The 23,326-nt window shown below is 61.4% G+C and overlaps 1 protein-coding gene and 1 non-coding gene across 2 annotated transcripts in view; both read left to right on the forward strand.

Moving 5' to 3' along the window:
- The window catches only part of PRRC2B (proline rich coiled-coil 2B), a 60,509-nt gene extending 43,000 nt beyond the window's left edge, over positions 1–17,509 (forward strand). The window contains 17 exon segments of the mRNA XM_077768473.1: positions 1–754; positions 756–914; positions 2,146–2,342; positions 2,842–2,987; positions 3,541–3,682; positions 5,382–5,464; positions 5,841–6,026; positions 6,160–6,354; positions 6,765–6,851; positions 7,536–7,640; positions 7,785–7,977; positions 8,760–8,857; positions 9,802–9,929; positions 10,459–10,699; positions 13,123–13,299; positions 13,846–13,937; positions 17,384–17,509. The exon segment at positions 1–754 is cut by the window's left edge and continues 932 nt beyond it. Coding sequence (XP_077624599.1) covers positions 1–754; positions 756–914; positions 2,146–2,342; positions 2,842–2,987; positions 3,541–3,682; positions 5,382–5,464; positions 5,841–6,026; positions 6,160–6,354; positions 6,765–6,851; positions 7,536–7,640; positions 7,785–7,977; positions 8,760–8,857; positions 9,802–9,929; positions 10,459–10,699; positions 13,123–13,299; positions 13,846–13,937; positions 17,384–17,426 — 3,026 coding nt within the window. The 3' untranslated portion in view covers positions 17,427–17,509.
- Positions 12,310–12,393, forward strand: LOC144235080 (small nucleolar RNA SNORD62). The gene has a single exon (XR_013336135.1). It is a non-coding gene; the product is annotated as a small nucleolar RNA SNORD62 (small nucleolar RNA).
- Positions 17,510–23,326: the final 5,817 nt, after the last annotated feature.

A 23,326-nucleotide genomic window follows, 5' to 3' on the forward strand; every position in this document is an offset into this window, starting at 1 on the left:
GGCTGCGGGACTTCGGCCAGCCGGAGGACTTCCCCCGGGCCAAGCCGCGACGGCGCATCGCCAGCGAGACGCACAGCGAGGGCTCCGAGTACGAAGAGCTTCCCAAGCGGCGGCGGCAGCGAGGCTCGGAGAACGGGAGCGAGGGCTCGCTCCTGGAGCGGGAGGGCGGTGCCCTGAGGAAGGGCGACTTCAGGGACTCCTGGCGCTCCAACAAGGCGTGCTCCGAGGACCACGGCGGCCCCGAGGCCAAGAGCCGAGGCCCTCGCGCCTTCGGCCGGGCGCTCCCGCCCCGGCTGAGCAGCTGTGGCTACGGCCGGAGAACCTTTGTGTCCAAAGAAGCCTCCCACTGGCAGAGCAAGGGCCCGGGGGCCTCCTGGCAGGAGTACGGCCCTCCGGACGCGTGCGGGTCCCGGCGACCCGCAGACCGAGACTGTGTCCCCGACGCGTACAGACATTCTGACTCGTTTGGCGCCAGGGCCTTCGAAGACGGCCGCCTGGAGGACAAGAGGCCTTTCTTCCCCGACGACCACGCGGCCGACTCGGAGGGCGCCGAGAACCGGCCCTTCCGCAGAAGGCGCCCCCCGCGCCAGGACAAGCCCCCTCGCTTCCGGCGCCTCCGGCAGGAGCGGGAGTCGCTGGGCCTGTGGGGGCCCGAGGAGGAGCCCCACCTGCTGGCGGGGCCGTGGCCGGGCCGGCCCAAGCTCTGCCCCGGCGACAAGAGCGGGTCCCCCGAGCTCTCGTACCAGAACTCGTCCGANCAAGAGGAGCTTCTCCAGCCAGAGGCCCCTGGCCGACAGGCAGAGCCGCAAGCTGGAGCCGGGGGGGTTTGGGGAGAAGTCCGTTAGGCCCGGTGGTGGTGACGCCGCTCCCCGTTATGACAGCCAGCAGAACGGGACGCCTTTGAAAGCCAAAAGGTAAAACGCAGACCGAGCCCCAGGCCCTTCTCTGTCGCTGCTGTTCTGTTAGCCTGTTGACTTGAGCAGCACCCATGCATGCGAGCCCCGCCGTGTGTCTGGCGCCCCAGCTCGGTCCCTCTGTCGCCCTCCAGAAGGCACGCTGCCCGCCCAGGCCGTTGCGTGTGAGCGTCTCCGTCACCTGCTCTTACGCGCTTGTCCACCTCTCTCGCGTGTCGTTGTCGTTGTTGTCGTGGCTTGAAAACTGAAACCGAGACCCCAGCCCGCTGGTCCTCAGCCTTCCAGAAGGTCCCTTGCCTCCCTGCCGAAGGGGGTGCTTCCTGTGCATGGCGCCTGGCCCCAGATTCCTCCGCCCCGGGGCTGCTGTTCCCCTGGGTTCTTCCGGGCCATTTAGCCTCCTGGCCCTGTGGGGACGGCTCCTCCCGGGTGGCTCCGCCTCCTGACAGTGAGGGGATGCGCCCGTTTCCGGGATCGGCCGCCTCCTGGTGGTGAGAGCAGGCAGTGGCTAAAGCAGGTGAGCTGCCTGAGGCCCTGTGGGCGGCTCTCAGGGGATCAAGAGGCTTTCAGGTGGCTCAGGTGTGCGCCCCGTCGCTGCCTGCAGGCCGCCAGAATCCAGGAAACGGGAGAGTGTGGACTCACTTGTGCAGCCTGATCGCCTGTTCCATGCTTCTTGGCCGAGGAAGGCTGCTTCCTGCCTCCCGATCTCCTTAGAATCCGGGGCCGGAAACCTGGAGTGGAATCAACTCTGAGCCCCAGAGAGGGAGCCCTGGGAGAATGCTGGTGCTTCCAGGTGTCCGGCCAGCCTGGCTTTCCAGGCCCCAGATGCTGACACCAGGCTTTGCATCTGATTCCTGCCGAGAGCCTTATCGTGGGGCCCGGTCAGGCTCGTGTGCCAGGAGCGGAGAGTGCCGTGGCCCTGCTCTGAGCGCCTTCCCTTCGTTCTCTCCTGTCTGCAGCCCTGCTGGGTTTGGCACGCGGTGGGAAAGAAGCAAGGCGCTGAGCCCTGGGAGGGGTCGGGGACAGGCGGTTGTCCCCTGTGAGCGGGCGGCACCACTGCAGCAGTGTGGCCGCAGGAGGCCTGGCGCCGGGGAGCTGCTTCGACCGCGTGGAGGGGGCTGTAGGTCAGGGCCCCGCGGCCACGCACGTGCCGGGTGCACATGCCGATCGTCCCCTTCTCTCCTTCCCTGGTGTCTGGTCACTTCTGAGCTAACGCGGTCCTCCTTCTTCCCAGGTCCCCGGATGAGGCTTTGCCGGCGGGGCTTGGTGGCAGCAGCGGGAGCAGCCACTACGCGCTGGAGCGGGCGGCCCATGGCGCCTCTGACACCCCCAAGGGCTCCTGTGAGACGGCGGAGGAGGCGGCCAAGCTGGTTGCTCAGAGGGCGGGCGAACAGGGAGAGACCATGAAACAGTTTGACCTGAGCTATGGAAGTGAGTCTGTCCCCTCACATCTTCGGGCCTCTCAGAACCAGGGGCCGCGATAGCTTCCGCGGGTTGCCGGGTTTGCCCATCCTCTGGCCCTTGTGGGCTCAGGGCAGGCGGTGGGCCAAGTTCCGGGGCGACACGGGTGAGCAGAACCGATACAGTTCCTGTCCTGTCGGTCACAGCCTTGCCACCCCCCGTCGCAGCCCCACGGTGTCCCCNTGGTTAGTACCAGAGCGGGGACTTTGGTCTCCAGAGGCTCTTTACTGTAGTGCTACTGGTGTCTCTGGTGAGATAGCCGTGTGCTGGGGAGGCCTGGGGAGGGTGGAGGAACCTGGCGGGATCTCCATGCACCGCGAATACGCTCTGATTCTTGGAGGCATCGAGCCTGGTGCCACCCGACCTTCTGAGCTGAGCTGTCCCTTCGATGCCAGGAAGTGGCAGGGTGGGGTTATTCTTTCTTCTGCTGAATGGAGACACTGTCCCTCCTTGTGACATCTGGGTTCAGATTCCATCATTGAGAACTGTGGGTCCAGCCCCGGGGAGGAGAGCGAGGTGGGCCCCATGGCGGCCGAAGGCTTCATCGAGGTCCTGACCAAGAAGCAGCGCCGTCTGCTGGAAGAAGAGAGGAGGAAGAAGGAGCAGGCCGTGCAGGTAGGGGTGTGGGGTGGAGGGCAGGTGGGCACAGAGAGACCCAGAACCAGAAGGAGAGAGAGTTCTGAATCAGGCGCAAGATGGAAGAGGGGTGGGAAGGAGGGCATCCTTACAGCGCGCCTCGTGTCCCGGCGCGGCCCCTCCCCCCCAGCCCTGTTGTCGCGTGGGAGTAGGCGATGTTAGCCCAGTTCTGGGAGAGGGTGACTCGTCCCAGGTGACAACGAGGCTCAGACTTCCCTCTGGGCCCCCAGGCCACCCTTCTTCTGTGTGGGATGAGATGTGTCACCTGGAGTGTCACGGGCAGTTGGGGACCCTGTACTTAGAACACAGGCCTGGACGCCGTACACTTGGCCTGTCCAGCCTGCGTGCGCTGGCCTGCCTGCCCTTCCGGTGTTGGGGAGGGGGTGGCATTGCCCTTCACCCAGGGCCGAGGCCTGGAGACGCCAGCGTTTCTGCCCCCATCGGGCCGTTCCTGGTGGTGGTTTTGGCGGGGGGACTTGTCCTTCTTTGCGCCTCACGTCTGGGCCGGACAATGTCACTTGTTTCCCCTTAGGTGCCGGTCAAGGGTCGCGGTCTTTCCTCCCGCATCCCTCCTCGGTTTGCGAAAAAGCAAAACAACTTGTGCCTGGAGCAGGGTGACGTGACGGTGCCTGGCAGCAGCCTGGGCACGGAGATTTGGGAGAGCAGTAGCCAGGGTAAGAGCTGGGCGCTTGGGCTTTGCTGCTTGCTCCGCGGCTGTCCCCTGCGCCAGGGGTCTCTTCTCAGGGGGCATCCTGCTTTGGGGCCATGCACGCCCGTGTGGCTTTGCCCACCCCTGTCTCCTCTCCAGAGTTACGGCGTTAGGTACCATCCTGGTACCGCCTGCGGCTGCAGTCCCCAAGCAGCCATAAACCCCCCCTGCCCGAGATGTGGGGCAGGAGCGCGCCATCCTTTGTGTCCGGTGACCTCATGCGGGATCCCCCGTCCCTGCCCAGCTCAGGTCCTGGGGGGAGTCGGCTTGACTCCTTTGCGCCCGTCAGGCTCCCTTTCTCCTCTGCCTGTGGAGGGGCAGCCGGTGACCGCCAGGGAGGAGGACGGAGTCCGAAGCTGTCCCGTCCGTGCCGCGTGCTGGCCCCAACGCCGGGCGCTTCTGGCCTCTCTCCTGAGCCAGACAGACGTTAGTTTTTGGAAGGTTTCTCAGAACTTAAAAAAAGAAATTTCAAGCCCAGTGTCTTTTTTTTTTTTTTTTTCCCTTGGTAACTTTTCATTGTAAAATATAAAACCACCTTTTTTAAATGTCTATTTTTGAGAGCGGGTGCGAGTGAGGGAGGTGCAGAGAGGGGCACAGAGGACCTGAAGCGGGCTCTGTGTGAACAGCAGTGAGCCCACCGCGGGGCTTGAACTCACGGGAGCCACGAGCTCATGACCTGGGCCAAAGTTGGACCCCTGATGTCTGAGCCACCCAGGTGCTGCTTGAAATGCAAAAACCATGTTAATCAAGCAGCTGCTGCTTTAATGCCTGCGGGGCAGAGCCCTGGAGAGGAAGGCCACAGGGGACAAAAGCACGGTGCTCACCGGGGGCCTAGAGGCGTTAGCCATTTCCGGTGTGTTAGACCTGGTAGCCGAGGACCCCGGCGTGCAGTGATGTGACCCCAGAGCCACGTGACAGACACCCCAGATTTTGGTGGGCCCTAGGTGTCGGTTCTTTGAACGTTCCCTCTTGGCCTGTCGCGTTCCTGGCTAAAACCACGGTTCCGACACGTTACAGAGAACACTGGACGATGCTCAGCTCTGATTGGAAGTAAGATCTTGGCTGCGAGCTGATCTGGTAGCACACACGAGCAGGGTGTCATGCTCCGAATGTCCCCAGATACCTGCCAGGCTGCCGCTCGGAGCAGACTGGACTGCGGCCCCTGCCCTCGGGCCTTTGTTGCCAGGACCCCCTCCCCGGCCGCTCAGCCCAGGGCCGCGTGCATGGCTGCTGAGGGTCCCCTGCTCTGAACGCTGCGCCTCAGGCTTGGCGCACATACACGGGGTCTGTGGCTTTGGTGGGAGTGTCGGAGTGGTCCTCGATCTTCCAGAAGTTGAGTGATACCGACCCAGATCCTTGAGAGACTTTGCGAAGCTGCCGGCTTTAGAAGCAAACGGCTGGCTTAGGAGACCCCGTCAGCACACGGGGTAGCGGGGCGGCTTCCTCGTGGGCGCGCCTTCTGGAGCACGTAGTGGACGAAGTCAAGGAAAGCACGCTCCTTGGAGTCTGAGGATGCCGGGAAGTTGGGTGAAGCTACCAGAGCAGCTCCAGGGCCATTCTCGGGGCCAGGGGGCCGGGAGGGGCCCCCAGGTGTGTCAGCTGCAGCAGCCAGCCACTTCCTCCGCGAGGCCCTCCCTGACTCACTGTCCTGTTCCCTTGGGCAGCCCTCCCTGTCCAGGCCCCAGCCAACGACTCCTGGACCAAAGCCGCCTCTGCCTTCAGCAGCGCCGAGCCCGGCTCCGCTGAGGTGAGTGTCCGCCGAGCCACTCGGGGCTGCGCATGAGCCCAGCGCCCCCTTGGCCAGCCTGTGCTGGGCCTCATGCACAGGGTGCCGGCCTTTGTGCCTGACCCCAGGGGAGGGTGGGTGACTACCTGGCCTGTTGTGACAGACACCCCATCTGACCTGGGCCCCGCCTAGAGTGCCCACTGCCTGTCTCGTGTTTTGATGGCATCCTCAGCTGCTGGGCACTGTTGGTGGCTCAGGGCCCACATCAGGATGGGACTGGAGGGGACAGGGGTGCTGGGGGTGTGTCTCAGCCACACACTTGGTCCCACTTCCGGGACAGCCCCGTGTTGGAGCTTGAGGGTCAGGGCCTTCACCTGTGTCGTGCCTTGCACAGCAGGGTTTTAAGAGCAGCCAGGGCGACAGTGGCGTCGACCTGAGCGCCGAGTCCCGGGAGTCGTCTGCGACCTCGTCCCAGCGCAGCTCCCCGTATGGCACTCTGAAGCCAGAGGACATGACTGGGCCTGGCTTGGAGCCCAAGGCCGACGGCCACAAGGAGCAGGCTCAGAAGCAGCCCGAGCCAAAGGTCAGCCAGAAGCGCCTCCGCCGGGGCCAGTGGGCGCGGTCCCTTGTCTTGTTCCCTCTTCCTGGGGGCTCAGAAGCTGAGCCCCGGGGCCCTCCCGACCCGTGTTTCTCAGCCCCTCTGGTTTTCCATCAAGGACTCGGATCAAGGTTCAGGACAGAGCAAGGAGCACAGACCGGGACCCATCGGCAACGAGCGTTCTTTGAAAAACAGGAAGGGCTCAGAGGGGGCCGAGCGGCTGCCGGGGGCCGTCCCTCCTGTCAACGGCGTGGAGATTCACGTGGACTCGGTGCTGCCTGTGCCGCCCATTGAATTCGGAGTCAGTCCGAAAGTGAGGCTCAGATGTGTTTCCTTCCCACACCGCTCCCTCACGTGTCCCTCATGGTTTTGAACTTGGAGAGAGAGGGGAGGTGCTGAGACAGGGTTGTGACCTAGAAAGAGCAGGGGCACGGAAGCCAAGCAGCTCTGTGGGGGAGCGTGTCAGCCTGCAGGACGAGGCAGATGCCATTGAGCTGCCTTCTAGATTATTATGACACCAGCCAGGGTCTCTGGCTGAGCAGACCTGGGATCGTCCCTGTCTCAGTTGGGGGGGCCAGTGGGCATATAGGCAGGGAGCACAGAGGGTGGCCGTCTGGTGGACGCTGCCCAGTAGATTTTTTTGAGTCATTGAGTCTGGGTCGAATTAATGCACATCTGTGTTGAGAGGCAGGCAGATGATGCCAGGGGCTCTTTCTCCTCCAGGACTCGGATTTCAGCTTGCCGCCTGGCTCGGCCTCTGGTCCCGCAGGGAATCCAGTCGTCAAACTTCAGGATGCCTTGGCTAGTAACGTGAGTGTGTGTTTCTCTCTGTTCCCCGAGCTGGCAGGTCCTAGAGAGAAAGGAGCGAGCCTAGCGGGGGGGGTCTGAAGCCAGAGGAGGGGGCTGACCCCAGCTGTGGCAGATCTGGGGGTGCGGCACAACGTGCTGTCTAGCTGGTTACGTGTCCTCGGGTGAGTTGTATAAATGTCCCGCGTCCCGGTTTTGTGATCTTAAGGCGGGACAGGGGCATTCCTGAGGCCTGGGTTATTTGGCGCTCTGGGCTTACAGGTGTTTGGTAGCAGTGGGAGAACTCGGTGTCTTTACCCAGAATCCCTGTAATACGCCGATGGGCACCAGGCACGTGTGGGAGGGTCTGTTGGCCACCTGCGTGAAGAACTGTTACCATGGCACGTTCAGTGTCCGGTGGGGGGCGGAGACAGGACCTGGGGGTGCCCACGTGAGGCGTCGGCGCCTCTGTGCCAGCACGGCCGCCCACGCCCAAGAGCCCACAGGCCGGGGGCGTGGAAGTGGCTTTCCGCAGACGTCCGTCGAGGGAAGCAGGAAAGACCGCTGTCTGGAGCGGATAAGCTTGGTTTCTGCCGCCGGCAGCCTCACCTCGGGGGTCTCGAGCGCACGTGGCTCAAACTGCAGGTGCGTTTTCCTGTCCTGTTGGCTCTGTGCCAGTTGTGTTCCGTGGTTTCCTCCCCCTTCCAGGCTGGGCTAACACAGAGTATTCCCATCCTCCGGCGCGATCATCACATCCAGAGGGCCATCGGCCTCTCCCAGATGTCCTTCCCCACTGCCGACCTCACCCTGAAGGTAACGCACGAGGCTGGCGTAGGCGAGGGCCGCACGGGCGCCTTAGCTCACGGAGAGGCGGGGCTGCAGGCTGTCCTGGGGCTTCGATCCGTTGACGTCGTCTGCCTTCTTGGAAGTAATTCGTCCCCTCCCCTTGCCTCCTAGATGGAGTCCGCCCGCAAGGCTTGGGAAAATTCACCCAGTTTGCCGGAGCAGAGCTCCCCGGGAGGCGCGGGCTCGGGAATCCAGCCCCCGTCTTCTGTGGGTGCCTCCAACGGCGTCAGCTACAGCTCGTTCGGTGGAGTGTCCATGCCGCCCATGCCCGTGGCCTCCGTAGCACCCTCCGCTTCTCTTCCAGGTACCTGGCCGCTTGCCTGAGCCAGCCCGGGGAGACGCGTGGTGCCGGCCTGAGGGTGCAGGGGTAGGAGCTTGTTGGTGGCCCGGCGGGTCTGGCCTCCCAGACGCTACCCACCCCCTTGGTCCCTTCTGTGGTGTGGGAGGCAGGCCGGGAGCAAGCAGAGACCCACCCGGCTTGGAGTCAGACCGGGTCACGTGCAGGGGCCGTGGCCTCTCCGCCAGCGAGTGGCTCAGCCCTCCAGGCTACGGCCCCTTCCTCTGTGAGAGAGAACTGACTCTCCGTGGGTTAGCCTGTGACACAGGGTCGACCTGCAAAGTGCTTTGTGCCAGTTGAGCTTCACAGGTGGTGGCTCGTCTCTACCAGTGTGCTGGTGCCCCAGGGGAGAGGGCAGGGGTTTGAGGGCCCAGCCGCCAGGGTCTCAGTAGTGCAGTTCCAGGGGACCCCCACCCCCCAACCTCCACCATGGATTCCGTGCAGCGAGCCCGAGGAGCAAGGGGCTGAGACCAGGGCTGCCTGAGCCGCAGCAGAGCCCCTCCCGAGGGTGCGGGTTCGGTGGGCCAGGGGTCGGGTGAGGAAGGCCAGCTGCCCACCTTTCTGGGCCCGTGTTCCCCGAGGGGTGAGCAGGTGTGGGGCTGTGTGGCTCAGGGCCGGCAGCGGGGGACCAAGCAGACTCTGCACACCCTCCCTCCCTCCCACGGTTCCCCGGGAAAGCGTGCGTGCGTGTGGCCGTTCAGGAATGGTGAGACTTGACTCTGTCCCGTCTGCTCTCGGATTCCATCCAGGCAACCACCTGCCGCCTCTGTACCTGGATGGCCACGTGTTTGCAAGTCAGCCTCGGCTGGTCCCTCAGACGATACCTCAGCAGCAGAGTTACCAGCAGGTGATGACAGCCAGACAGGTGGCCCCGTGGGGGACGGGGATGCAGCTCACGGTGGAATTCACTTCCTTTCTTGATTTGCTCACTGTCTCGCTTTCTGTGTCCCCTCATGTGTAATGCCCAGCGCCCAGCCCGTCCTGGCAGGCAGGGCTTGTGTGGTGAATGAACACAGGAGAGACAGGGAAGAGGGATGGAGCTCAGTGCTCCAGACTCCGAGACTCCCTCTGTCCGTTCTTCCCGTGTCCTAGCTGGGGAATTAGCTGAAATGGAATTCTCTTTGGTATCCTTTGGCATCAGGTATCCTTCTGATGAAGAGAAGAAAGGCCTAGACTCCCAGGCATGGATGCGTTAGAAAGAGGTAGTCTTAGAAACGTGCAGGTGTTTGTTTTCATGCAGGATGGGCGTTATTTTCTGTGCTGCAAGGGGCGGATTTCTGGAAGTCTCCCTCCTGAAGCTGGTGCGGGGCCTTTGATGGTCCGGCATCCCCGGACCTGTGTGCCAGGATGGTGGGGCCCTTGGGCAGAAGTAGATTTGGGGATGGAGAACAGAGGATTTGGCCTGTCCTGATCTCTTAATGAAACCTATTCTTAAACGTTACGTTGTTTAGTTTTATGAGGTATCAATGTTCATTTACCTGGATCGTACAGCACGTAGCTTTCGCGTATGTTTCCCCTTGACCGTTCCTTCTAAAATGCACCTCTGTGGACCACTGTAGCCAGGATTCATTCTTGCCATTGTATACAACCCAGTGTAGGAAACCCTGGTTTGGGGGGTTTGTTACAGTGTTTGCTTTTCCCCAAGAGCAAGGAAAGCACCAGAAGGACGTGCTCCAGTTTGCCTTTGGGGCAGTGTTGGAGCTGCTGCGTGGAGGGGGGTGTGGCGGGCGGGGGCGGCGGACAACCACCCTGGAGGGCACTGCGGTCACCTGCCTGGCTTCCCGTCCGCAGGCCGCCGCCGCACAGCAGATCCCAATTTCCCTTCACACGTCTCTGCAGGCTCAAGCCCAGCTTGGACTGAGAGGCGGGCTCCCCGTCTCCCAGTCTCAGGAGATCTTCAGCTCCTTACAGCCCTTCAGGTGAGGTGCAGCCAGCAGCTCAGACCCCCTGGCAGCCCGTGGGCAGGCCCCTTCGTACCGCTGCTGCCCCGCGAGTCTCTGAGGTGGGGTGGGGTGGGGCGTGGTGGTCCGGGTCGCTTAATCTGCTGCAGGAGCTGCCAGTGGCTTGTTGGTCTCGAAGGGCCTTGTCTCCTCTCCCTCCTCCGCCCCTCCCGCCTCTTCCACCACCCTCGCTGGGCTCTTCTCACGCATCTGAAGTCCTGTGCCTTTGGCGTCCCGTGGGTTTTCCTGGGCCTTGTAGAGCCTGGATGATTCCATTCGTGTAATCGGGTGATGCTCCCACCGCGGTCTCTCGACCAGTGGCGTCGGCGCTTTTTACGAACGCAAATTCTCAGGCTCTGTCCCAGGCCTTCTGAGTCAGAAACTCTGGGGGCGAGAGGCCAGCGCTCCGGGTCTTAGCAAGCCCCCTGGGGGATGGTGGCGTGTGCGCCCCTCTGAGGTCCGCCGCTGCAGTCCTGCACCCGACCCCCCGTCTGTCTGGCTCTTGCAGATCTCAGGTGTACATGCACCCCAGCCTGTCACCGCCCAGCACCATGATCCTCTCTGGAGGCACAGCCTTGAAGCCCCCCTACTCGGCCTTCCCCGGCATGCAGCCCTTGGAGATGGTGAAGCCCCAGTCCGGCTCCCCCTACCAGCCCATGAGCGGAAACCAAGCCCTGGTCTATGAGGGCCAGCTCGGCCAGGCTGCTGGCCTGGGCGCCTCGCAGCTGTTGGACTCCCAGCTCCCACAGGTCAGGAATTCAGCCCCTCTCGCTCCTTTCCTGTTTCCTCCCTTTCCCTCGCTGCGTGCTGCGTGGTGCGTGGTGCGTGGTGCGTGCTGCCCTACCCTACGTGCTGTTTGTGCCTGTCGGGACTGGGCCTCGGGCTGTGAGCCCTGGGGCCGGGTTTCCCACCTCCTGTGTTTATCCCGAGAGCACTCCTCCCCCCGGCTTCTCCCGCCCTCGTCCTGGGGGGCTTGGAGATAAGGTGCGTGTGTCCTCGTGGCTCCCCACTGATGCTTCTAGACCGCTGTCCCTCCCTTCTCCCTGAAACCCCAGCTCCGGAGCCCATACTGCCGGCTGCTGCGCCTGCCTCCACGTTGCTGGGAGTCCACAGTACGAATGTAGTGTTTGGCTTCATGTCTTCCTCCCCCCGTGACCGTCAGTGACATCAGACAGCTTTGAGGGTCCCCCTCTCCTCCTCTGGCCCCCGGCCCAGACTCTGCAGCACAGCTCTTGTTCTAGCTGCTTCTGGTTTCGATGTCTGCATAGATGGTATCCTGGTCTCTGTACCTGCGCACCTGTTCCCTCCACCGGGACCGCGGCCCCATTGCTGCCAGCGCTCGGCTGTGCCCCCGTTCCCGTCTGGATTGGTCACTGCTAGAAACTACCTTTTTCCTTATCTCAGGTTTAAGGGCTCTACCTAGCCACCCAGCATCAGCCACCTTTTCATCACCTTCCCCATATGGGCTCGCTTCCTTCTCTGCTCAGCGTGGCACCCCGCGACCTCTGCCCTGGGCCCCTGCAGTGTTTCCACCTTGGGGACNTTATGGCCTCCCTGGAGAGGTGAGACCTGGCGTCTGGCCTCCTGCCACAGGATGGGCTGGGCCGGCCGTGCCCGGCAGAGGCCCCCGTCCCTTCCAGCCGGGCTGCTGCTCGCTCCTACAGCACGTGTCCCGTCGGCACACAGACGAGCTGCAGGGCCACCCTCTGGGGATGAGGGCCCTCCAGACAACACCCCACAACCCCGTCGCTCCCTTTTACAAAAAGCCGAAACAAAGTTGTCAGCACGCGAGTTAGTTCCCGATGGTTATTCTCGGCTCTCGTGACCCGGAGATGCTCGTTTCCCCAGAGTCCCGATGTTTGCTCGGTTCCCAGGCACCCTCCTGGCGAAACCTCCCGCCGCACCGCCTGCTCTGTGGTTTCTTGGGGCCCCCGGCTGCTCTGCTCTCTGACCTCTGTCTAGCCCTGTGGCCCTAGGCCCCATCCGACCTGTCTTCCCGCTGCCCCCGGGCGTGCTCTCCAGCCCGTGGGCTGCCCGTCGCCTCTGGTGTCTTAATGGCATCTCCTGCGTGGCCCGTGCTGGCATCGTGTCCGAGGCCTGAGTTCTCCCGGGTCTCCTGGCTGTGGCTGTCGTGTCCGTGTCCTCAGCAGGTCCCCGCTCCCCTCGCACCCCCTCACCCTTCCGCAGGTCCTGTTGGCTCTGGCTGTGGGGCGTATCCCGAACCCGGCCGTGCCTCGTGCCCTGNATCAGGGTGCCCCCCGAAACACAAGTCTCCAGAAGTCCAGCGCCGTCTTCCTCCTCCCGCTCCTTGCCGCGTGCAGGGAGGAGCCTGGGGCCTTGAGGCCCGGCCGGCCGCTCGTCTCAGTGATGCGGTTCCAATAGATCCTTCTGACCCTCCACTGTGGACTCAACGCAGGGGGTGAAGAGGAAAGTGACTGAGAGATGAGCGGCTTCCCTGCGCCGGTCCCGGGTCTCCAGGCCCCCCTCCTCCCTGGCACCCGCCCCCCTTCTGACATAAGAGTCTTCAGAAGGCTACAGTCTCCAGTTCAGTTCCTGGACCCCTGAACCCCAGAGCCGGGTTGAGTCTTCTATGTCCCCTTTAGAGGCAAAGCAGTAGAGGGGTCTGCCTTTTGGTGCCGGGCAAAGGAGTCCAAAGATACACATCCATGCGGCTCTCGTCTCTGGGGGCTCGCGTGCAGGGTGCTTCCTAAGAAGCCCCTCTGACCTTCCCTCACTCTTCCCCGCCCCCCCGGACCCATGGGGTTTGCGGCCCACCTTCCACATGCCAGGTCCTTGCCGCTCCCCGGGCCCGACTGCATCCTGGTGCTTCCGCAGCACGCAGTGTGCACTCGGCAGACCCCTGCTGGGCAAAAGCAGGAAGGTCTGGGGTGCGCGAGGCCCTGTGCAGCCCCGGGGAGGAGCCGCATGCATGTGGCCCTGGGCTCGTGGTCACCACCTGCCTCGTTCCGGCCAGCAGCGCTGCCCCTTCCCCTGAGGGTGTGCCTGAACGGAAACCCAGGGCCTCTGGCTGTGCAGGGGCCTCTCTTTAGTGGTCTCAAAACGACGACATGAGCGTGACGTGCGTTCGCTCTCGGGGGCAGGTGTGAACAGCCGTCTGTGGCTTTCTCCCCGACATCCCTGCCTCCTCTTGACTGTCTCTGTCATCCAGCAGCTGACGATGCCGCTGCCTGGCTCCCAGCTGCCTCTGCCTCGGTACGGCTCCGGGCAGCAGCCCCTGATCCTGCCACAGTCGATCCAGCTGCCCCAGGGCCAGAGCCTCTCCGTCGGGGCCCCCCGACGAATCCTTCCACCCGGGTCCCAGCCTTCGGTCCTTAACACCAGCAGAGAGGTAAGGATGACTCCGTCCTGCTGCGTCCTGGGGAGGGCCTTTGCCGCTAGTCAGGAGCCACTGTTGGGGCAGAAAGTGCTGGCGGTCAAGGTGAGGCGCAGGCTGTTGGCCTCATCAGACCATGGGTTTCCTGCTTGTGGGGAATCTCTTTTGGAAGCCCATGGCGGGACACCCTTGGTTCCCGCTTAACAGTGACACGAACCAAGGCCCAGGGCAGAGGGGAGGGGGGCCCGGGGAGCCGCGCTGGGGCCGGTTCACACACCGTCCCCAAGGTCCCCGGAGAATGGGGCTGAGGCTGGGCTCTGCTGATGGCCGTCCGGTGGTGATGCATGGTCCTCTCTCCCCTCCTCCTGCACTTCCAGAAAACAAAACCACAGGGTACGGTTCCTACTTCCGAGAAGCAGCCCCCTGAGCCCAAGTTGCACGTTTCTGTAGAGAGTCCCTCTGTCCCCAGAAATCCTCCTCGGCTCTGCAGCGGGTGGTTCAGTGAGGCCAGGCGTCTCCGGGGCCGTCGAATGACCCCTCATTCCTTCTTGGTGTCTTTAGTCCTCTCAGATGGAGATGAAGGGCTTCCACTTTGCCGACAGTAAACAGAATGTTCCTTCAGGAGGCTCCGTGCCATCACCACAGACCTACAGGTAAAGAAACGCCCTGGGGGTCGGATGCTGCGTTGCCGACTACTTGGTCTAGATGTGACCCGGTGGCTCCGCAGGGCCCCTAGGGCCCAGGGAGAGCCACAGAAGAGCGCTTAGGCTGGGTCCCCTTGGAGGCCACGTGTCACCTTGAAGTTTCTGTGCTAGCCCAGTCTCCTGTGCTAGTTAACCACGGGGAGGTCAGGAACTGGCAGAGCAGTGTGCTTTTAATCGTCATCATAAAATGCTCTGGTTTGGGAGAGTTTTCTGGAAAGGCAGGGAAAAGGAACAGCCGCTATTTTACTAGGGCGAGGCCCATCCCGGCTGCTCACAGCTTCCTCGCCAGATTTTACAAAGGATTTACTGGCCAGGAAGGTACACGCCCTTCCCCGGGGCCGCCTGTCCCCTGCCCTGGCTCCCTGGCCCTGCCTGCCGGGACTGGCTGCTGGCCTCTCAGGGCATCCATGCCGCCCCCAGCGCGGACCGGCACCTTCTCTTGGTGCCCTGGCCTCGGTCTCTGCCTCCAGGAGCTGTCCCGGCGCCCTTACTTGGCTGGGCCTGGCGGTGGTTTGTGTGAATCCCCGTGCTGCGTTCCTCCTCCTCCTAGAAAGTGGAAGAGCTGGAGCTTCCCGGACCCGCTCGCCCCTGAGGAGGAGTGTGCGGGGATGGGGAGGCGGCAAGCTCTGGCCCGGGACCCATGGGTGGGTGCAGCCGAGGCTCGGCACGTGTGGGAGAGGCCTGGAGAGCCCTCGGGCTGGTGCGTGAGAGCTTGGCGGCGCGGCTCCGGGCGGCCCGGGCCCCTCGAGGGGAAGCACTGGTGCCCATCAGATCGCCATCCCGAGTCTTGGTGCCATGGCCACGCTGCCCCGTCGCTCCTGGAGTGTCGAGGCCGCGTCCTCTGTCCCTTCCGTCTGGTCATTCCGTACTTTTCCCCGCACTTCCAGAGAAAGGCATTTTTTTGTGACCTTTTCCAAAACCATTTCATCATCTTTTCTGTTCTTCTTTCATTCTCTCGGCTTCACTTCTTTTTGTTGATTTGTTTTGTTTCCTGACTCTGTTTTTCACGTGGGTTCAAACAACAGAACTGTAGGAGAGGTGCAGCCAGACAGCCCCACAGAGCAGCGAGTGTAGTTTGGACGAGAGAAGGAAGCTGTGCGTGTGAACCGTGTTGTGTCTCCGCGGCCGCCACAGGTGGCATTTAGCCGCATCCAGGGACAGAGACAAATCCAGAACATGGAAACTCACATAGCCTGTGTCCACGTCCTGTAGGAATGGCAGCAGCCGGCTCTTTGGAGAGAGGCTACATAGAAAACATCAACCTTAACGGATAGCCTTTGCTTTGTCGACATTTTAGCGGGGCCGGGAAAATTGGTTTATCTTTGTAGAGCAGCAATTCCCAAGTTTTCTGGAAACTGGGCTTCTGAGGCATGTCCTGCTACAAAAGGGCCCGGTGGTCGGATCCTTGGACGTGCTTATTGGGGGTCGTGCCCCTCAGCTCAGGGTCTAGGTACCTCCACCGTCGAGGGTCCTGACAAACTCTGCACACGGCACTTGTCAAGCTTTTGGCCACAGAATCTTTTTCTCCGTCTGATTAACATCCACGAGCACTGGTCGCCCAGTCAGTGGAGCACATTCAGAAAGCCGTCCTGACAGGTTTTTGGTGCTCTTGGTTTCTTCCTTTCCCCCCTCCCGTCCCCATCGCACGAAACAGTGAAAGCTAAGGAAATACTCAGCACCATTCTGCAGTCAGCTGTGTAGACCGGGTGTCTGGGTCATGGAACCCCAAGGCCCCGATCCCCCCTAGACCCTGAGAGACCGGCAGTGCCCACCGGTCTGGTCGGTCAGCGCCTGCCCGCGGCAGGGGCCTTGGCCTCTGCGCCCTTGGGTGCGCCCGTGTGAGCCGCCCCGGCGCTCTCTGCGCTCTGGCTGTCCGAGGCCTTGGCTTCCCTCTGTCCAAGAGGGCCCGCGCCGGGGCCGCACCGTGTGCTAGGCTTGACTCCGTTTCTCCGACGACGCGCGTGTTCTCACCCCCTGCCTTTGGTTTTTTCAGGCCTAGCTCTGCTAGCCCCAGTGGGAAGCCCTCTGGATCAGCAGTTAACATGGGCTCTGTGCAGGGACACTACGTTCAACAGGTAGAAGATGGCTTTCCAGCCCCTCCAGCCCCGGACGCTTAGGCCCATCTCCAGGCACTGAGAGAGGGGACTGTCCAACCCATTTGAGTGTCCCTCTCATAAAGAGAGACGCGCCCTAAGCGCTTCGAGTGTGGCGCTGGGAGCCGGCGGCCCGAGTCCCTCCTGGCGAAGGCCTCGATTTCCCCTCCTGACGGGCGCCCGGGTCCTCTCTTGTCCTGCGGAGAAGGGAGGATGCGGCTTCCTCTGAGGAGGTGGTGCCAGAAGGTGGATTCTCCTTCCACGGCGGTTTGGGCTGTCAAGGCGCTGGGACTCGGCTAGCTCTGTGGGTCCGCTCTGGAAGCCGCGTGTGTGCGCGTGTGTGCGTGCGCGTGCTGGCTCCAGGGAGTGCCGTGTTGTCTCGTCTCTGTCTTGGCTGGGTGGGACTATGCGTGGAACGACGCCTTCCTGTTTTGTGACAGGAGGGGTTTCTCAGGGCCTCTGCCTCGGGCGCCGTTCTCGGCTACGGCTACTGCTCTAAAACGCGACGGGGCCCGCACGGCGGGCGTGGGCGTTTCCTAGAACCACATTCCTGGCTGGTGGGGGTGGAAGTCTGATCGCTCATTACGCTCCTCCTGACTTGGTCCCCCGAGGGTCTCTCCTTGAATTGTTTGAACCGAGCCGCTAAAGCCGCGAAAGCTTTCTTCCGGAGTTCGCACCCCGGTGGGGGGGCGGGGCCGAGGCGGGCCGCTCTGTGTCCGTCAGTCCGCTGCGCAGAGCTGCAGGTCAAAGGAACCCCAACTAGGAATCTAGAGGTCAAACTAGGGTCCTGGGGAAAGGCCCCCACAGAGTGGGAGGCAGGGGAGGTCCAGGATTGGGGAGGACCAGGTCCACCTAGTGGCCCCGTGCCCCTCGGCTAAACGTTCAGGAGTTCTGACTCGTCGGTGGCGCTTGGATCTGTTTGGGGGGCGTTTTGCCCTCGGGGCACGGGGCGCACTGTTCTCAAAAGGTCTCTCTGGTTGGCCTTGGACATGCCGCTCCCGCAGAGGCCCGTGAGCATCACAGGACGCTCGCTGGAAGACCCTGCCTCTCCGAATCACTGCCCTCCGCACCCGTGGGAGGGGAGAGAGCAGCTCAGGCCAGTGTCCCTCCTACGGGAATTCCTTCTCAGTCCGGTCCTTCCACAAAAGGACGGGCTTCTTAGAGCGGCTTTTCCCTGTGAGTCAGGAGCAGGCGGGCCGGGGAGCGGGGGGTGGGTAGGGAGGGAGCGGTGGAGCTGTGTGTGTCCAGACCAGGGTTGCTGCCTAAGGGTAACTGTCTTTGTCCTCATTCATCTGTCCAAAGGCCAAACAACGAGTGGATGAAAAACCCAGCTTGGGAGCTGTGAAACTGCAGGGGGCGCCCCCGGCCGCCTCCCAGATGAAGCGAACCGGAGCAATCAAGCCTCGGGCGGTCAAAGTGGAGGAGAGCAAGGCCTGNCATCCAACCACCTGGCCCGGACCGAGAGACCTCCCTTCTCTTCTCCACTCCTGAAAGCTCCATCGTCCAGCCGGCTTGTCCCTGTGGATATGTGACCTTGACCTGCTCGCTTTAATACGAAACAAGCAAGCAAGCAAATGACACCGTCCCCTCGTCGCCCCCACCTCCTTTCCACCGTGACTGTGGAGTGACTCCCGCCTTCGTGCAGTACGGATGATCCCGCCCCCCACCCCCCACCAGCTCCGCCGCCGTGGGCTCAGCGCCTTCTCCGGTCGCTCCCGCTCCCGGCCTTCCCGGCCCCAGGCGCGGTGGCTTGATAGCAGGGCTGTTGTAGTGGGAGGCTTTTGGATTTAAAAAGCAGCTGAAGTTTTTACAAAGGAGAAAGGAAAAGAAAAAAACACAAGCTATGTCTGCGTAGCTGAACTTTTGTACTTCCCCATCCTCCCCCTCCCCCTCTGCCCCGGTACCACCCTCGGCGGGGCCGTCGCTGCGCTCCCTTAACACCTGACTCCGGCATCCCCCGCGCTCCCGCAGAGACGTGGCGGGCACGCCAGGGGCAGCCGCGTGCGTGGGGCAGTGAGTGAGACCAGGGCGGCGGGTCGGTGTCACGGTGGGGTTCTAGCCCCTGGCCTGAGGACCGCCGGAGGCTGGGGGCGGCCCAGTGAAGCCGATGACGTTTTAGCAGAGGAATTCCAGAGTTTCTGTCCCGGACTCTTCTACAGCCGGTGGACGTGCTGACCCCTGGGCGCCTGAGGTCAGCCCTGGAGATCCACAGTCACTGGCGTTTCCCAGCGTGGCCCAGCGCCTCCGCGTCTAGGGCTCCAGCACCCGGGGGCTGCCGTTTGACCCGCACGCCCTTCTCAGAGCCTTCCATCACACGCCCGCCTCTTTCCTTCCCGCGCCTGTCTCTTGTCTGGATCTTCCTGTCCCGCCACCTTTCACCCAGCTCGTCCCCTGAGACCGTGAGGCCCCTTCTCGCGGGGACAGGGCCGCACGGACGGTTGTGCGGGTCTGCGACAGAGGCGCGTGGCCTGGAAGGCTGAGGGGAGGGGCCCCTTCCTCTCCTCTTTTATTTTTTTGCTCCCCCTGGCAGCCCCAGGTGGTTGGGACAGAGGCGCCTGAGCCGGGCAGTGGGCGTCCGTCTCTACAGATGGCTGGGCCGGGGTCCACGGGCAGGGCGGATGGAGGGTCTGACCGTTGTTCCTCGGCGGCCTTGGGCGGCCTCTGGGTGGGGAAGAGACAGCCTCTTAAGTCTGCAGCGGTGCCTCTAGCGAAATGTTTGTGTGAGCCATTTTATGCTGGGTTTTTTGTTGTTTCTTTTAAAAATAAGAACTAGAAGGAAATGGTCCCAGGTTTTGTCATTCCAGGGAGAGGGGAAGGGGAACGTCAGGTTTTGCACGCGCTCTGCAGAGCACTTGCCGCCTGCCTCGCCGAGCTGCCCCCGCTGGCAGCTCCCGGGGGGACCTGGCTCAGAGGACGGGCAGTCGGTGAGTGGGGATGTGCCCCGCAGAGTCCACCGAGTGCCGCCGCAGATGTGTGACGCCCAGTGTAGGGTCGGGTAGGGCAGGGCCTTAGGAACTGCGCGTGGGCCTCTTTGTCGCTGTTCCCCGCTATAAAGGGGGGGTGCCGGGCGTCTGCGGGGCTCGCCTGGAGCTTCCCGCGGTCCCCCCCCCCCGCCTCCACCCTCAGACCTCGCTTCCCAGCTGGTCACCTTCACGCCTGAATCCTTACCCTGAGGTCCCTTCTCGAACGGCCGCTCGCTTGACGAGTTGCCCTCCCCGTGTGCGCACCTGCCCTCTCCCCTGCAAGCGCGTGACTGCCATCCTTGTGCCCAGCTGCCCTGCCCGCCGCTCCCCTCCGCCGCCCCCGCCCCCGCAGGAGCCACCCGTGCTTCCCGCTGCCTGTACACTTGGAAACGCCTAATTCCAGCGCTCGTACGTCAAAAGGAAAAAAGGTTTCCTCGTCTCGAAATTCAACCGAACAGTCCCGGATGCTGTGAGAAACTCAAGGTGTACCCCGCAGGCGAGCCTGCCGTCACAGTGACTGTCCTCCCTGTTTGAGAAAAAAAAAAACAAAAACAAAAACCACGAGGTCACCTGTTCTCCAGCCCTTCTCTCCACCCCTGTATTTTCTCTCCTCCCCCTCCCCAATAAAAAGAAAACACTAGAATTTATTTATATGTATTGATGTTGTAGGTCTAGGTGAAAACCAGTAAATGTTTCACTGCTCTATTTATATATAATGTCTGAATTCTTCTGTGCAGGAAAGGCCAGGAAATTGCATGCGAAGGTCATGCGTTCACCACCTCCGTGTGCCCGAGCTGCGGTCTCTTTCCCACTAAGATGCAGATTTTAAATTGGACTCGGGGCAGAGGGCAGGCCTGAGGCCTGGCCAACGTCCCGTCCCTTCCTTGGTCTGATGAAATGCAGTTTTTAGTGCAGAGCTGTTTTAAGGTGCAATATCTCTTCTTTCATGTGGTTTTAGAACCAAGCTCAAGGTTAAATGGGGCTTAGGGTCTTATTTTGGTTTCAAACCCTCATCCTCAGAGCGCAAATCCATGCAGAGGCCTCTGCCCAGATGCCGTGGGGCCTTTGGTGAGAACAGGTGAAGACCAGCACTTAACCTTTTCTGCTGCTGAGACCAGGGGGCGGGGATCAGAGTTCTCTCGCGTCCCTTTGCCTCTGCGCAGATGCTGGCAGCTTGGCCCCGGCCATTGATGGTGCAGCTTGTTGCTCGGCAGCCGTGTAGTAGCGTCCGTCCAGTGTCAGCTGCTGAGCGGGGTGAGATCCCAGCGCGTGCGGTTGAGTATCCCAGAGGCACACCCCCACTCAGAGCTGCTCTGCCGGTCGTATTTGGTCTGGTTTTCTTTACTGTTGCTTCCTCCCCCTTTGAATCCACATTACTGTTGTTTTCCAACCTGGAATTCATACACTTCTGGCTCTGGGTTCCTCGAGAGGGAAAACAAAGCACAGCATACGCGTTCAGAAATCGGCTGGTTGAGTTCCAACGCCGAGGTCATCCAGCCACTTCTGGGGATAGTGGGGTATTTGTTAGATACCTACCCCGGGTCTCCCAACTACGCCCTCGCCCTCCTGTCTTCAGGATCTGCCTTCTGGGTGGCTGGTGAGGTTTGTGAGTGATGCTCCGAGCCAAGGAGGCAGAGGGTGTGCATGTGGTTGCACGGCCGTGTTCAGAGATGGGCCACCGAGGCAGTGGGTGGCACACTGGTAAAGCCCCTCCCTGCTGTTCTCTTCCCTTCCACCCAGCAGCTGCGTGTTGCCCCTCGAATCTGTATTCGTCCCTTCGCACTTCGTGCAGAGCAAGCCTGGGTTAGAAGGTCTGTTGGAAATGGCCTTTCACAACCAAGGACACTACAGAGTATCCGTGCTTTGTCATGTCCCGTGATGACTGGGAAACGCAGACTTCCGGAAAGCCAGCTCGTCCTGCTTGAACATGTGAGATGGACCTAAGACGGAGCTCACCGGGGACAGAGTGGCTCAGTGTCGGGGTCCCCGACGTCGTCCACTAGCCATGCTCTCCTCGGGGACCACCAGCGCTGTATTTGGCTAGCGATCTTCCAGGCACATCTGACCTTGCTGTTCACCGTTTCCCCACCCTGGCCGAGGGGCAGTGTCCTCGGGACCCTGTCCTCAGCATGTTACGAAGCCTCGGAGTGGAAATTTCTATTCAGGCTCTGCGTGGATGACTTTCTTCCATTGTTTCAAGGGGATACTGTACTCTTAAGCTTTCGACCTCATGCCTTGCATAGTAAAAGGGTTTGGGTTTTTTGTTGTTCTTCAGAGGGTTGTGTTTTTTGTTCCCTTTTGGTTTTATTTTGGCCTTTCCTCTCTTTGTCTTTTCATGTAGACCAGATATTTGAAAGGGCAGACGATGGCGAAAGGTGTAATGTGCAGCTTGTTTATACATTTTTGGGGAAGCCTTTGCCTTGGATGGGAACGGAATCCTGGATTCAGCAGGCCACTTACCCTTTGCCCTTTCCCTCCGGATCAGTACCTATTGTTTCTCCTTTCAAATATGTGATTGTACTAGCTCTTTCCATATGAAAGAATTCTCCTTATTTAAATAAAAAAAAAAAGGCCCCAAAGCTGAGTGTGCTTTCTCAGGCCGCGTGTCCCTCGATTTTCTGTCATTTGGCGAGAGAAACTGAGAGCTGGAAGAGTTGTTACAGAGTGCTTATGAGGATGTCCGGAGTGACTTGGCTGAAATGCCTTAAAGCAAGGTCGGGGCGAGAAGGGATTGAAGCCTGTAGATGGGGTGCATCTTCCAAATGGGTCTGCGTTAGCAGTCCCCATCCTTTACCCAGGTGGGTGATATCGGGGTGTGCGGGACATCTGCCTGCCCTCTGCCCTCCCCCTGCTTCCCATGAGAAGTGGGTGGGTCAGAGGAGAAAGGATTTGTGGCCCCCCCCTTTTCAAAAATATTCTTAAGTAAGCTCTATGCCCAAGGTGGGTCTTGGCCTTACGACCCTGAGATCAAGAATTGTATCAGTCAGGCGCCCCTGATTTAACATGTTTTGTTTCTTGGTGACCCCTTTTGCCGGGAGGAGAAAGGAGTGCTGCACTTCGGGGTAGGAAGGAGGAGTTCTCTCGGGCTGGGGGCCGTTAAGGCTAGAGAGTCCGAGCGGTGATCTTTCTGCTGCCCCCACCACCTACCCCAGCCGCGCAGCTGCATGGCTGGGAAGTGGGAAGGACACTTCACCCGCAGTCACGCTTTGAACTGTACCCACCTCGTGGGGCAGTGTGGACTCACAGAAATCGCGGCAGTACTTAACCTAGCTGCCTGGCACCAGTTAAGAATGTAGGAAACTTACAAATTATCCCCACGTTGGACACTTTCAATGAGAAAGGATTCCTTCTGAACCTCTTGACTAGGGGGAAGAATTGGGACCTGGGCATGGGCTGTCTCAGCTCTAGCAGCCAGCAGTACCCTTCCCCTGGACTCACGGCTTCTAGAGACAGGTGGGTTAGGGGACTAGCCAGGAGCCAGTCCCCCACTCTTCCCCAGGCCCAGGGAGCCCCTGCCTCAAGCACCGTGAACTGGAGCTCCCTCCCTCTCTATACACAGCCTTGGGAGAAGCCTGTTTGTCAGAAGTAACCACCACATTTTTTTAAAAAAGTTCATTTATTTTTGAGAGGCGGAGGGAGAGGATCCCAAGCAGGTTCCAAGTTGTCAGCACAGAGCCCAATGCTGGCCATGACGGGCCGAAATCAAGAGTCAGCGGCTTCACCGTCTGAGCCCGCCAGATGCCCGAACCACCACATTCTTAACCGATGTTCTCTAGTGCTGGGCTGACCAACATTCCCGGGGGAAAAGAAAAAAACAAATCTTGCAAGCGATCAAGAACCTTAATTGTCGTTTTTAACTCTGCAGCACCCTTTCCGTCCGTGATACGAAAACGCACCTACTCCAGAGGACCAGGAAGAGCGAGGCCAGGGAGAACGGTGGTGTCCCCGTCGGTTAACCGTCCGGCCCCGCCGTTCGCTGGCCAAAGGCGCTGTGTCTCCTGCAGGGCAGGCTCCTCGCGGGGAGCGGGAGCCGGAGGTGCCGGCGCCCGGGGCGTTCCGTGGGGCGCGGCGGCCGCCCTCCCGGCGCAAGGCGCACCCGTGGGCTCGGGGCAGACGCTCCCACGCGGGTTGCTCGCACTGAGGGGCGTGCGGATAAAGCCTTACCGTCCTGTTTTTATAAAAAGACACCGCAGCGTCCACGGGACGCGGGGACGCCGTTAAAGACATACTCCAGCGGCGGACCTCCGCGCCTGTGCGCACGCGCGCGCCNGTGGCGCGGCAC

Source organism: Crocuta crocuta, unplaced genomic scaffold, assembly GCF_008692635.1.
Source record: "Crocuta crocuta isolate KB4526 unplaced genomic scaffold, BGI_CrCroc_1.0 scaffold35, whole genome shotgun sequence".
Taxonomy (NCBI): Eukaryota; Metazoa; Chordata; class Mammalia; order Carnivora; family Hyaenidae; genus Crocuta; species Crocuta crocuta.